Consider the following 15,213-nt stretch of genomic DNA (forward strand, 5'->3'; position numbering starts at 1 on the left):
TTTCAAATATGATACTTGGTTTTGAGATGACGTGTTTATATAATATTTTCTAATGAATGTTTTATGAATTAATTAATAAAAATGGAATTTTTGGGCTTGAATTTTGGGATGTTACAAACCTGCAGTTTCTCTGACAATGCAGGCGATGGAGACCAAGAGCTCCCTGATCGATGGGTCCGTAAAACCGCTTAAAATTTGAGAAAATTAAAATCCCTATAACTCAATACTTACCGAGAATAGATACAGATTCGTCCTTGTAATCGTGCGAGGGTACTTCAAAATCGTCGTCTTCGTAGTTGTAGTTTTCGAAATCGTCTTCGTCTCTGGAGAATTCGTCAAAATCGGGAAGATCTGGGTCGATAAGGGGGTCTGTCGATGTGGTTCCATCTTCTGGTTCTTCAAGAAAGCTAAGGTCTTCATCATCGTCGTCAATTTCGCCTTCATTCTTCACCCTACTCCTTCGAATTGGTCAAGAAACAATGGAGGTGCTTCTGATTACTTGGATGGTCGGCGTGAAGGAGTCTTTAGCCGATTGGATGGTCGTAGGCTGTATATAAAATGGGGGAATTAGGTTAAAATCAATGTAACTAGCAAAATTATAGGGAGTATTTGTGGAAGTTATTTCTCAAATTACCTAGTTACCCTTATTGATTTATTTAATTATTGATTTTTCTATTAAATTTTTATTGGTCCATAATCATGCATACAATAACACAATAATTAGTTTAAACACCTGAACCTCTCTCTCTCTCTCTCTCTCTCTATATATATATATATATATATATATATATAGAGAGAGAGAGAGAGAGAGAGAGAGAGAGAGAGAGAGAGAGAGACGAGGTGATCATATACATTATACGGCTAACAGTTAAAAATAACAACAATTATAAATAACGTAAAATTAAAAACTTACATTATGTTACCTTAAAAAAAGTGAATGATATTTGAAATAATAATTATGATCAAATATAAAAAAAATGTTCATATAAGTTATATTTAAAATAATTAACCTTAACGATGATTAAAATTAATATTAAGTAAAAGAAAATTTCACATGCAAGCTACTAACATATATCGTTGAGATGTTATGTTTTTAAAAGAGGTGTATTTGAATTTTTTTAACCATAATAATAGTTAAAAGTAATTAAGGCTAGGAAAGAGTTCGCATGGGTTAGAAATAATTTAAAGTTTTTTAAAAAATGGTTAGAAATAATTTAAAGTTTTCTAAAAAAAGTGGCACAAAAAGTGCTGTTTCTAAAAAATATGTAACTACGAAATCCAAGAGTGTATAGTAAGGTTGATTATCCATTTACCAAGGAAGGGCCAAATGTGTATTATGTGTAAAAAAAGTATCGAAATGAAACAATGTTGGAAAAAGTATGGAAATAGAACAACATTGGAAAAGAAAGGGACCAAATTGACAATTGAAAATACTTTTGTGGGTGGAGATTGTAGTTGTAAAAACTTAAGGGATTAAACTGTGAAGCCCCAAAAAGTGGTGACATAAATCTAAAAATCTAAACTGTACTGTTAAAAGTTCCCATGCGCTTTAATATATATATATATATATATATATATATATATATATAATTCTAAAAATAAATTTTTTTTTATTTTGTATGTGCAACACACAAATAAAACTATTGAGATGATGTGTTTTTAATATTTATCTATCTTATGGTATAAATAATTACATTATTTTTAACAACTAAACACAAGAGTCATTATTTAAAGTTAACGGCATAATTCTTTAATAACATATACTTGCCCACTTTTAATTATATTACATTTTAATTATATTATATTATGTGCTATACGTTTGTCATTTTATACAAAATAGCAACACACTTTAAAAACTTTATGTAGGATAAACATGATTACTTTATTATAATAGATGTATATGATCACAATTAAATAGTCAAATTAATTGTCATATCAAATATGTTCGAAAATTGGACAAAACGAAATGCGTGTCGTTGTCATGTTCTACATAGTAAAATGGGGCCTAAAGAAACAAAGGTCTTTTGGTCTCTTTCACTTTTTTATTCTATAAAAAATGACAAACAACTCCAAACCCTACATAGCCAAACAAGTAAACTTTATATTTATTTCGGGACATGTTTTACACAAGTTGAGTTCTAAAGACTTAAAGGCTTGCATTGAATCACATACACTTGTCCATCTTGCACTACTCCTTCAATATCTTGGGGACATTTGTATAAGTCTTCTATAATCTTTGCAGCTTCTGCAATCTTTGAGTGAATCGAGGCTTGAAAATGTAGATCAACCACCATTGGGTCTCTTGAGTAGACCAACACAACTTCTTCCTTGTTTTCCATTGATACACTGCAAAACATTTTAGCTGTAATCACAACCTTGTCTCATATTTCATATAAATATTTATATTACATACCTGTCATATATACCATGACATGCATATCTGTTTGTGTCTTCAGATATGAAATCCGGCCTAAAGATGATTGACCTCTTGTTTTTTGCATATAATCCAGTGGACTTGCTTGGGTAACAAGTAACCTGAAAGTCAGATTACAAAATAGTCATGACTCATGAAAATGAAATCTAGTTTTCATAGGGATATATATGAATCTATATGATCTTACAATAGGTGATTTAAGCTCTGATTTCTTAGTAATAGAACTCATGGCACACCCTTGAGAAGCACCAACTAATGTTTCAACTGAGCCCTTGACTATCTGTTCCAAATAGGCCACCAAACCAAAAGTATGTCAAAGGTGTAAAAGACCTTAATGCCCTCCTCATTCTCATAACTGAAAATAGCCCTAAACAAAAGCAGCCATAAATATGAGACTTACCTCTGTGTATATCTGTGAGGAGTCATGAGACACAGGATGATTTGTGTAAGTGACAAAGGCATAATCAGCTCTAACATGTTCTTGAATCAAAATACCAATACATAATGTATCATGATTCTTGTTTTTATGTGCTCTTTCATTCCATTTAGAAGCCCAAACCTGGAGATAATGGGTAATATAGCAAACGTTAAAAATGTCTTCTTATTTTGGTCAAATTAATTGCCAAATAATAGATAGACATCCAACAGAGTAAATTTCAAATTCAAAAACAATAAAAATAATATAAAGTTCTAAACTTTTATGATGATTTCATGTTCTTATTACAAAACATGGAGAGTTGTTGCAGTAAAAACCATTCAGTTTTTTATTTAAAATTTCATAGGTAAAGGTTTGACCATAAAGTCAAACTGCAACTACTTTTTGGGAAGAGAGGGAGAAATATCAAATATACCTTCTTCATTGCTTGCCAGATTTGATTCCATGTATCTTCTGCAGGACCTTGAGGCCATGGTATTCTTGAACTCTTCATTTTCTTCCTAACTTCAATGCTCTACAAATTTACAAAATTCAGAGCTTTTTCAGATTTTGTTGCAATTAACGTTAGAAATCTCAATATAGGAATATCACATTCTTTCTCATGAAATGAATATGAACATATAAACTCATAATGACCATGTAACTATACTATTAGAAAAAAAAGTAGCATTCAGGAGAAAATTTAACATATAATTCAAAATCAAGTAGTGATAAATTACCATTCTACGAGGAGCTTTCATTTGCAAAATAGTTTCTTGAATCATCTTAAGCTTTGAAACGTCTCCCCTATCTACATCTTCACAAAGACAAGCAATTTTTGTTGCTAATTCCTGAAAAAAATTGGTCAGTTAATATAAGCTTTAGTAAAAGAGACTGATATATGTAACCAAAACACCTGATATACTAAGAATCAACTTGTTGTAATCATATACTTAATTTCACTCGTAGAAAAGGCCAAGGATGAAAAAACACACAAAATTTTTCATGAACAAAAAAATGGCAAACCTTATTTATGTCTTCTGATAGAACCTTTTCAAATACTCCAAAAGGAATGACAACTGATGCTGGAAATTTTATCCATGCTGGCATCTTGTTACTCAAGAATCTAATGCTGTTTGACTTTTCACCAACCTGTGTTACCACACTGCCCATATCATTCTATTTTTTATCATGAGGATGAGAAGGGCAATCACGTCTTTTGCACAAACGAGAGATTAAGCATACCATCTCATTGCAGGCTTCTTCAAGTGACATAGCATACATATTGCTAACAATGTTGTTCTTTTGTGAGGGTCCTTTCCAAGTGGAGGAAGATGTAGATAGTTTTGGAAAGAAAACAGAGTTGCAGAGGTGTCTGTCAATTAAAAGAAAATGTTAAAATCTTGAGTAATTAAGAAACATGCTCCTTCAAAAGTTAATCCTGTGGGATACAGATAGAATGTACCTGTGTCTTAATGGCTTTTCAACCTCCTCATCAGACATTTCATTCAGTAAGCATTTAGAGCTTCTTGCACCATAATCTTCAACCTGAAAAAATGAAATTTAAATCATAATCTATAGATACTATGAAAGTATGAAGTAGAGTTTGAAAAGAAAAAGATACTTGCATCGATTTGTTCATGTAAATTGATGTGGAAGCTTACTCCATTCATCTTCAACCTATAAAGGCAAAACTACAGTGCATCAGAACCAATAAATAAACTAACATACAATAAATTTTTAAAAAATAGATAAACCATTTATCGTGTTTGGTATCTTTTAGAACAAATTCAATGGCACGTATCTTAGGATCCCTTAGCTCAATGTTAACAACATATGCATCTCCCTCCTACAAGTGAAATACTCAATAATGAAGCTAGAAAAGTACACTTTCAAGTTTAAACAATAAGGCAATGATTTAAAGGACAAACCTTTATAAATGGGGTTCGCAAAGCACTTTTCTTATGAACTCTTGTCCCAGAAGGAATAAAAGAGGGAATAAACCATTTTCTGCAAGAAAAATCAAAATCCAAATGACATAAGAAAGCAACAAGGTTTGAAGTTTAAAAGGTTTCAATCACTTGTTTCCATTGGAAATGCAACCCCAGTGGAGAATCCATGGATGTGAGCAGTTTTGAAGCTGAAGTTTCACTTTTGCATTGTGCCCACTTTTAAATCCAGATACATCAACCTATCGATTAAAAACATTGCTTCCAGATCAGAAGTATACTTTGACTTCTGAGGTCAAATAGGCTTAACTTCTACATTTCAAGAATCATACAGTTCTTTCATATCTTCAAGAAACAATTGATAAGTACACTAAGTTATATTGGATGATACATACACATAGATGAATGTTGGTGTTAACCTTTTTAGTTTTTACCTCGTTTATGCCAATTTTGAGCTTGAAAAATAAAACATATTTGACCTTAAGACTGGAATTGCTCATGTGGGTGATGAAAAATGTGAACTACTACTAACCTGAAGTATCATTTCATTTTGGAGTTCAAAAATTTTAACTTGAGTACGTTTGCTAGACTTCAAGGATGCCATAGTGTTTGATCTTTGAACACCTGAGAATCTGATAAAACTGAAGTCTGAAGTATGTTACAAACCATAATGAGGTTGAAAATATTCCCAGATTACTCAATTTTGAAGCAAAGACTCACATTCCCCATGATTCTAGAGGACAGGAATATTTTAGAATAAAGCATAATAATAATAATAATAATAATAATAATACTAGTTACAATAATAATAATTATTACGATAATAACAATAGCCCAGAAGCAACATTACATTTTTCTACTCCATCCTATCACACCAAATACAACATAAAACATAATGAAAAAAAGGAAACAAAAAATAAATACAGAATGAAAATGAATTACACAAGTAAAAAGGCTGATAGGATTATTTGAGATTCTGTTACGTGGCAAATTCTAGAAGGTACAACAATAGAACAGAACACCTCCCCCTTTTTTATTGTACCCTTTTTTTTCTATACTTTTAATAACTACCATAAATTATCAGCAACTAGAGATGAAACCCTAAACATGAATCACTGAGTAAGAAGCTTGGAGTCACATGCCACTATTTTAACTTGACCAACATTCTCTTGGGTCTCATCATACTTGAAGATGGCATCTTGAACAATGAAAGTCCACACATTATCACAGAATCTGTAGGTGTGCAAGTGCCCCTATTATCATAAAAGTAAGAAATTTTTAGAAACATGTTAAGAAAAAAAAATGCTATGTGTAAATGAGTTTTTTACCTTTATGGTCACCTTGCTTTTAACTTGACTATCAAGAGCTTCTGTCATTGACTGCAATCATTACAACACTGTAATCACCAACTGAGACTTAAATCCACACCATACATACTCCATTAAAGGAATGATCCACCTTTAATTCAAATCTTAAACTATACAATTTATTGATAACTTGTTAATTTATCATATGAATTATGACAACTCTACAGTCTACACTTCCCATTTGGTCAGATCCATAAAGGAAACACATCTACTTCTATCCTTTTAAAAATCGAACCTTTATTTCCTAGCTACAGCCTACAATCATTTACTAAACGAATTTAAACTAGATTTTGGCAAACAGGGAACATAAAGCATATTTCCAAAGTCTAATCATTTTAGCGTTTCCCTTTGTGGAACGGAGAGTTGGGAATGGGATCTATTCAAGGTAGGACATACAGAAACACAATTCAGTAAAGAATTATATGGAAATTTAAGACCTTATCGAACTGAACAAGGACTTGAATTGCAAGCTCCGGACTAAGAACCCCATTCGAAACCATCTCATCCAATGTTTCCGTCAAGCACATACCAATTGTTGATCGGCGGTATAACTCAAAAGTTGCCATTCTTCTTACTGATCAAGATCTGTAAGATGTAAAAAAATGATCTTTATAAGCCTGAAATCAAGAAATAAGTAATCATTAACCTGAAAAACCTAAATTGTAAAAATAATGGAACGTTGCAGATGAATTTGTAGATTTTGTAGCGAATCTTGGACATTTATAGTTGAAAATGAAGGGCGAAAGAGAGTAATTTCTCACCTGAGTTCGTTGTAGAACAGTGGAGGGAGAGAGATTGGGGGTTTTTATACCTAGAAGTTTGTAGCTGCTGGCTTATATATAAGGGGAACACGCGATCAGATGTAATAGCTATATGTACAACGACAAAATTACCCCTACTCTAATTTATTTATTTATTTATTTTTTGTATTGTGATCTGTGAATATGTGGGTCATTAATGTTGGCAAGGGTGTTGCTTGTCAAGATATGTGGAAGAGATGTTCGAGAAGTGGTAGGGAGTCGGTTGTAGGGATGAAAGTGGGTCTAAATCCGGACCGGATGGACCCGGACCCGGAAAACCCGGAAACCAGACCGGTATATAGGAACCGGTTCCGGTTCGGTTCCGGGTAAAATGAATCTAGAACCGGAAAACTCGGAAACATCAAAGTTGGTAGGTTGGAACCGGAAAACCCGAAAAAATCAGAATTTTTTGGTAATTACTCACTATTTAGTGGATTGAACTTTGAAAATTTTCATATTGATATCCCGACTTTGGGGGACTGTAACTCATTGAATATAAAACCAAAATTGACAAAATTATGGTCTAAAATCATGTACAAACTCTAAACTACAGTCTGGAAAAAACCGCATGTCAATCCGACTTTAAATGAATGAGATAAGCATGTGTTAACATTTTCATAGAATACAAAGTACAAAAACAAATAGATGAAAAGTTGAAAATTTTCAGTTTTGATATCCCGACTTTGGGGGACTGTAAATCATTGAACATTAATTCAAAAATGACAAAATTATAGTCTAAACTCATGTAGAAACTCTAAACTACAGGTTGGAAAAAACCACATGTTAATTTGACTTCAAACGAATTAGATATGCATGTTTTAAAACTTTCACAGAATACAAAAAAACTGAAAAACTAAAAACTTTCAGCTTTGATATCTCGACTTTGGGGGACTATAAGTCAATGAATATAAAATTAAAAATGGAAATTTTATAGTCTAAAATCATGTACAAACTCTAAACTACACGTTGGAAAAAAACCGCATGTCAATTGGAGTTGAAACGAATGAGATATGTAGCTTTTAAATGTTTCACAAAAACCAGTTCCGGCCCTAAAAGTGGTTTCGGTTTTTAGACCCGGTTTACCCGGACCTGATGGACCCAAACCCGGATTACCCGGAACCCGAATAAAGCCAAATTTTAAACCTGGAACCGGTTCTATATATTCCGGTTCTAACTGTTCCACTTCCGGTTTCGATCCGGTTTTCCGGTTCTAAATCTCATCCCTAGTCAGTTGAGTTGGAGAAGCTGTCAAGTATGGTAGTAGGTACAACTTTGTCTAGAAAGATAGATTCATGGGAGTGGAAGACTGGCGAGTCCAACATTTTCTCTGTTAAGTCTCTTAGAGATTTAATGGATAATAATTTGGATATCCATAATCATATGGGGAATTTTCATCGGGTGAAATAGATTCCAGTTAAAGTGAATTGTTTCGTTCGGAGATTGCCTTGCAATAGAATTCTGGTGGCTTGCAAGCTTGTGAGAAAAGGAATTTTGTTGGATTCTATTACAATTCAAGTTTTGTAAGTGGTTTTTTTTTTTTTTTTTTTTTTTAAAATTAACTCATGTAATACATGAGTCTCATAACTAGTGTTATAATATATAGTCTCTAGTAAAACTCATTTTTATTACGAACTTTTGGAAAATGTTAGTCGATAGGCATTGGATCCATATACATATCATGGGTACTAATGTACTCGATACAAATAATATTTTTCTTCTACCTATTCTCGTATGTGGACAATAACTTAGTATCAAGATATAATCCGACCCCACTCGAACTATTGTTGTTCGAAAAACTAACAACATAATTGTCACAAATTCACAATAAATCTTCAATGGTCTTGATATGAAGTTCGTGACCTTAGTCCACTAATAAGATTTTGCAACATCTGGTTGCAAGTTGCATTTATAAACCGCAACGCATTCTGCCATCATTGTCGAGCCCGTCGTTAGTTGTTGCTTATGACAATCCACAAGATAGGCCCGCTTGCTAACATAGAGATGCACCCCCAAAGTTGACTTTTTATTGTCTTAGCATTTAGCAAAGTCATTCACTTCTAATTTATCAGTTCTTTTATAAATTAGTTCATACTCTTTTGTCCCTCGAAGATATCATAGTACTTTTTTTAAGTTTTTCGATGATCAAAATCAAGATTAGATTGATATCATTCTAGCATTCCAACAAAATAAGTGATATCATGACGAGTACAAACTTAAACATACATTAGGCTTCCAGTATAAAAACATAAAGTATCAATTTCTTTTGTTTCTTTTCCACCTATGTTTTTGGCATTGAAAAGAACAAAAAAACGTCTCTTTAACTATGGGAGCAACCGAAAGCATTGTTACATGTTATAACGTGCAAAAACACATTCAATATAAGCCTTTTTAGACAATCATAACTTCTCATTGGCCATATCGCGGTGTATTTCAATTCCAATCATGTAAAAGACAACCCTGAGATCTTTCATGTTAAAATGACGTGAAAATAATCACTTTGAATCGTGCAACAAATTCAGACCGTTAGTTGCCTTGCATCAGTGATCCTATTAGTCAATATGCTCCCATACTCTTGTTGTCATATTCGAAGGGAGCGCTCGAGGCCTTGAACATTCGGAAAAGATTATTGATAGCGTAGAGTTCGAGTCCAAAACCAGTTGGAAGTGAAAGTTCTTGTTCAAACTCCTACATGGAAGTCTTTGAACGGTTTACAAGAACAATCATCCTAACTTAGACCTTGAGGACAAAACAATACTCCTAAATTAAACTTTGAGGACAAAACAATAATCCTAACTTAGACCTTGAGGACAAGATATGTTTCAAGGGGGGGATGTTATATCAGACTTTAGTAATTGTGGGGGCCCGTATGAACCGGGGAGCGGTTTTGTTATGGTGTTCATAGTGGCATGTGCAACGCCTAATTTTTGTATGCAGTGCAAAAGAATTTAAAATTTTTTTCTACTATCATGTCACTACTTAAATTTTCCGTGTCACCCTTACTATGAAATCTTGTGTCCTGGTATGAACATGTGACACATGCATAAAAAATGAAGCAAAAAATGGGTAGGAGGAGCATAAAATTACTCGTTTAGATAAGAGAATAAAGAGGGGCTTAGGGTTTGTTAGGGATAAGGAAACATAAGATTACTCGTTTAATATGATATTTTCTCCTTTCTCAAACTTATATTTTGTTTTAATTGAAGCTATATTTTATTCCTTATTTACCCTATTTAGTATTTAGTGAGATAATCCTCCCTCAGGGGTTGTTTGAACTTTGAAATATTGATATCCTATTTAGAAAACTATCAGTGATCAATATAGCCTCTTTTCTTTGTGGCATTCTAGGCCAACTAAATTCAAGTCAAAGGTCTTAATGTCTTACGCTAAATCAAACTTGATTTATCAGCTCAATATGCCTTCTTGATAAAAGCTTGAGTTTGATTCAAGAGATATTCTAAATTCGAATGATCGATAAATGAAATGGGTAAAATTACCTTTTTGCCCTTCAAGTCGCTACCATTAAGTCAAAATTTCAATGAGTTAGAGGATATACTGGGAGCAAGTACGCAAGAGGATTGCAAAGAATGCAGAGTACTTCCCCAAAGAAAATGGGTGATCAGTGAAATGACCTTTTTGCCCTTTCGAGCCACTATCTTTAGGTCAAATTTTCAAAAGAGTATTACCCATTAAATTTAAATCTTTTTATATATACCGAATTAAACAGAATGATCACCAGCAATGTCTGGGATGATACAAACTCGAAATCAAATGGCAAATATGTATATATATAGTTTTCTATATGTAGATATTTTGACACATGAGACTTCATAAGATCTCAACCTTTGACTTTTTACTTCAGTTGACCGGTGGCTGGTTTTCTTTGAAAAGAAGTGATCCAAGAAGAATGGCAATGCCGGTTATGGCTATGGTGAATAAAAGCCGCCTGGTAGAGAAGTCTTGTGGTGGTGGTGGTGGCGGCCTTCTGGCGGCATGCTCTCTTTCAGCTTCACGTGTAGCCCTTCATAAAACATCATCCATGAGTGTTAGAACAGGAGCAGATCCACATGTCTGGTTCGTTGGATTCCATGGGATTGGAGTTCAATTCCATTCCAATCCCACATTTGGTTGCAAATGAGTATGGAACGGAATTCTGTTGGAATTCACAAAATCTTTTACTGATGAATTTCAATATCCCTTCCAAAAATCCATGGAATTCAATTTTGTACCCATTTGCAACCAAAACAGGATTGGAATGGAATTGAATTCCAATTCCAGCCAAATCCATGGTTACCAATGAATAGCTAGCAATTAATTAACACATTAGTTTAGAACTAATTTTTAATCTACGTACAAATTTGTCCAAAATAAATCATTCTTTCAAAACATTTTGTTTTCTTTCTCTTTCATTCATCTGTAAAAATGATGATCTTCTTTTTTTTTTTGAAAACCAAAACTGTGTAAGATGGTTTGACAAGTTAAATCACTCTTTCTTCTTCCCATAAAAGCATCATCATTTACATTAAAGAAAAAAAAAATCCAACATATTATATATTTGGAAGAAAAAAAAGAAAAAGAAATCTAAACCTGGGAATTTCAGCTGTATTATTAGGAACACCGTTGCATGTGACTTCATGGGCAATTCTCTCTCTGAGTCTAATATATCTGTTACACAGATGACATAGCTCTGTCCTATTTCCACAAACTTCCTGAAATTATAGCATCCTTGGTAATAATACAAATAATAATAATAAGAGTAAATCACATTTTTGGACCCTGATTATAGTTGATTTTTCAATTGTGGTTCTAAAACAATAGTCATTTTACTTGGAAGAGGCACAAAAATGTTACAAAAACTCAAATAAGGACCAAGATTTGCAAATGAAAAGTTTTGGGGGGCCAAAATTGAAAAGAAAAAAAAAACGGCTCTAAATATGTAATTTTCTCTAATAATTAACAATAATAATAACCTGATGCTCAGATAGATCGGTGGCAGGCAAAGGAAACTCGCAGTAATCACATGTCACAATTCTTTTCGGACACTTTTCACCTTTGTGCACAGCTAGGATTTCGCGTTCCATCATCTCATTGCACAGTGAACAAGATACCTGTCCCAAGGGCAGTTTGGTCATTTGATACATACATACATGGTCAGTTGACAATTAGGAATCCATCACAACGATTTTTAAGGCCCCATCTGTATGACAAGACAGTTGGTACTGTGTTTGACATGTAGACTGATGTCAATATGACAAAAATATCAATTTTTTACAAAAAAAAAATGTGGGACAGGGTCTCGCTCTTGTTCTTTTATTTGTGAAAAAGACGTGAATACCCTCCTCATCCTCATCACTGAAAACGGCGGAGCGAGTCCTTAAGTGAGGATGGGGAGGGTATTTTCGTCTTTTAGCAATATATAGTTTACATACCGGAGCATGGGTGGTTGAGTAGTGTTCATCTGCGTGTTTTCTGGGCACCATATCATCACAAATTTTACACTTTTCCAAATTACGTGAGCAGTGAGCATAATGCAGATCAATATTTGAAGAGGGAATAGCTCTATCACTGCATCACATTCACCAAAAACATAAATCCCATTAATTAATTAACCACTAAATACAAATACACATCAAGCTCTTAATTAATTAGCATGGACAAACTCATAAACTACAACTACCAAAGTCTAAGGGGGCTGTTTGTTTTTGCAAAAATGACTAATTTGCCACTTATATATATTACTGGGTTAGAAAATTTTCACATTCAAGTTGTTTCTACTTATAGTGTTGAAATCTGGAAAAAAAAATCTCTAAATGTTAAGAGAAGTGTTTGACAAGTGAGATTAATGAAATTTCTGAAGTCTAAATGCAGAGCCATTTAGAATGTTTGACAAGGGAGATCATGAAATGTCTTGATATTTATATTAATCCATATTACACTTTTAAGTTGTTAAAATACTTTTAGTTTTTTTACATATAACTAGTAAACTAAACTACAGATTAAAATCATAATTTAAATAGATCAATAGAAAAGAAGCCAGCTCACCAAGAAAAATAAGAGCTTTTAATAAGATCTTAATGAAAAAGAAAATAAATGAGCTTAGTTTTCTAATATCTAAACTAAATCACACATTAGACTTCTGTTAAGATCTTATCATAAAACACACACACTTATTTTTTTACTTACCTCTTATTATTATTTATTATAATAATAGAAAGCGGATTTCTTACCAATTTATGCAGCCACATTTCAATTTATTACCAAATTTTTACCAATTTATGCATGCATAAATTGGTAAGAAATCCAATTTGTTGCATAAAGTGGTAACAAATTGAAATATAGTTGAGTAATTGGTAAGATATCCACTTTGTTGCTTTAATTGCTAAAAAAATGGAAGTTCATTGCATAAATAAGTCATTAAATTGATGCATAATTAATCAAGATGGAGTGCCATTTAGTCTTATAGCTTAAGACAAGACTCATGTACATAGCTACCACCAAAATAATCCATTACTGCAGCTGATCTACTAAGATTAAGCAGTTTCAGCAGTTCATGCTTGAAAAAATTGCCACCATAGAAAGACAATTCCCATTCATAAGTCATAACACTAACTGAATATCAGAAACTTTATAATACTACCATATGCAGTTAAGATAATGGAATGACTAATTGATATTTTAACCAGAAGTAATAACCTCCATGTAAGCTAATTAAAATCTCAAATACAGACAACTTGAAATCTAGAAAGACTTAAATTAAAACAATTAATGCAGGAAACTGGATAACTGAAAACTCCAGAAAAAAAGTACATACATACATAAATAAGGAAACAGTTTCTGAGGCATCCATGTAACAAGTAACTACACTAAACTTGACCTAAGTCCCATGTGATGCTTCAGTGAAGCATCCTCCATTAGGAAATTTTTATTATCATAATTGTATCTTTCATCTTACTAAAAAGTAAAAGGTATGACTACTCAATCAAAGTCCATAGAAATGAGTATATGACTCTCTCTGTTTCCTTACCTTTTATATGTGTTTGCTTGTGTAAATAAACCCCGTAATTGTTCGCAATTTTGATTAATTTGTTCTTAATACAACCATTGTCATGAATATTCCCCCTCCACAAACTACTGCGGATACCTCAAAATACAATCCATGCTTCATGAATACACACACACACACACATATATTTACTCAAAAAAAAAATCCAAGAAAGGAATCTTAATATTACCAGTGACTGCAAATCTTGGTGGTGTCGGCATGATCAGAAGCTACGGCCATGGTCTCAACTATAAATATCAAGATATACAAAGGGTCTCCAAATTATCTGCAAATTCAAGATCATAAAATCGAAGTTATAGATAGAGTTAGGTGAAAATTCAATGCTTTAAGATAAGATCATCGAACTTGTCAATAAAACTACGCGATCATGATCCACTATACACAAAATTATTCACATAAAAACATCGAATTTTAAAATTAAAAGCCCTAAGAAAGACCTTGATTGAGAAATCGATCGGCCTTGTTTTCTCCAAGATCGAAGACTTTTCCACCAGCACGCACACGAGGAAATTATTTCACTTTGACGCTTTTGTTTATTGATGGTTTTTATTTATAGTAATCTGGCTCCATAATTAGTCTCTTAGTTCTAGTGATAATTTTTTTTAACTATTTCGTTAGCCCAGGCGCGGTTGTGTCGCGTGTTTGACACGCGCCGCTGTTTTCTTATTGGGCTTTAGTACTTGAGTCCAGCATTTGGAATCTCATTTTTAGACAATATATTCTATCTTCTGTTGGATCATATATCTTCTGTTGGATCATATGACAATGCTTCCAATTTCCAACATCTTCTGCATAATAAATTTTATTATTCAAACGAATTACATTAAAATGATATATGTATTTCGTGTTATGTTTAGTCTTAAATCTTTCTTCTAAAATATATGTTTAAAATTGAGAATATGACTTATTAAGGTAATTAATTTTTCGGTATGTTCATATCTGGGTAACTATTTTTTTTTTTTTTTTTTTTACATATCTAGGCAACAAAATTGTTGGAAGTGTTCACATATGACTATTATGACCTGCTATAACAGGTTAAATCCTAGATGTGAACGTTTTCAACAAGTTCGTTACCTATATGTGTACAAAAAAATAGTTACCTAAAGACAAAATTGTAAAAATAGCCCCTGTGCTTGTCAAAATTATATGGTTTTGGTCCAAAAACGTTTGGTGGTGCATCGGTGGTCC

At 32.8% G+C, this 15,213-nt stretch overlaps 3 protein-coding genes across 5 annotated transcripts; all 3 read right to left on the reverse strand.

Annotated features, from left to right (window-relative positions):
• Positions 1-2,081: 2,081 nt before the first annotated feature.
• LOC111898848 (alpha-glucan water dikinase 2) lies at positions 2,082-5,466 on the reverse strand. 2 transcript variants are annotated; one of them, XM_023894730.3, is made up of 14 exons: positions 5,331-5,466; positions 4,931-5,040; positions 4,781-4,859; positions 4,607-4,698; positions 4,478-4,529; positions 4,315-4,397; positions 4,095-4,224; positions 3,876-4,001; positions 3,590-3,700; positions 3,286-3,384; positions 2,835-2,993; positions 2,622-2,714; positions 2,414-2,535; positions 2,082-2,346 (listed from the first exon to the last, which is right to left on the reverse strand). In XM_023894730.3, exons 1-14 carry the CDS (start codon positions 5,400-5,402, stop codon positions 2,139-2,141), a joined length of 1,536 nt encoding a protein of 511 aa, XP_023750498.1. In that variant the 5' UTR covers positions 5,403-5,466; the 3' UTR covers positions 2,082-2,138. The 2 variants fall into 2 exon arrangements, with proteins under 2 accessions (XP_023750498.1, XP_023750499.1); XM_023894731.2 differs by having other exon boundaries at positions 5,233-5,451.
• Positions 5,467-5,592: 126 nt separating this feature from the next.
• LOC111898849 (transcription initiation factor IIA subunit 2) lies at positions 5,593-7,071 on the reverse strand. 2 transcript variants are annotated; one of them, XM_023894733.2, is made up of 4 exons: positions 6,927-7,071; positions 6,603-6,750; positions 6,127-6,177; positions 5,593-6,051 (listed from the first exon to the last, which is right to left on the reverse strand). In XM_023894733.2, the coding sequence occupies exons 2-4, from the start codon at positions 6,729-6,731 to the stop codon at positions 5,911-5,913; spliced, it is 321 nt and encodes a 106-aa protein (XP_023750501.1). In that variant the 5' UTR covers positions 6,732-6,750; positions 6,927-7,071; the 3' UTR covers positions 5,593-5,910. The 2 variants fall into 2 exon arrangements, with proteins under 2 accessions (XP_023750501.1, XP_023750502.1); XM_023894734.2 differs by having other exon boundaries at positions 6,603-6,782; positions 6,927-7,048.
• A 3,573-nt stretch (positions 7,072-10,644) lies between these two features.
• On the reverse strand, positions 10,645-14,608 carry LOC111898850 (uncharacterized). The gene is made up of 6 exons (XM_023894735.3): positions 14,463-14,608; positions 14,195-14,290; positions 12,392-12,527; positions 11,933-12,070; positions 11,550-11,671; positions 10,645-10,983 (listed from the first exon to the last, which is right to left on the reverse strand). The coding sequence occupies exons 2-6, from the start codon at positions 14,242-14,244 to the stop codon at positions 10,821-10,823; spliced, it is 609 nt and encodes a 202-aa protein (XP_023750503.1). The 5' UTR covers positions 14,245-14,290; positions 14,463-14,608; the 3' UTR covers positions 10,645-10,820.
• Between the last annotated feature and the right edge of the window lie 605 nt (positions 14,609-15,213).

This window comes from Lactuca sativa, chromosome 6 (assembly GCF_002870075.4).
Source record: "Lactuca sativa cultivar Salinas chromosome 6, Lsat_Salinas_v11, whole genome shotgun sequence".
Classification (NCBI taxonomy): domain Eukaryota; kingdom Viridiplantae; phylum Streptophyta; class Magnoliopsida; order Asterales; family Asteraceae; genus Lactuca; species Lactuca sativa.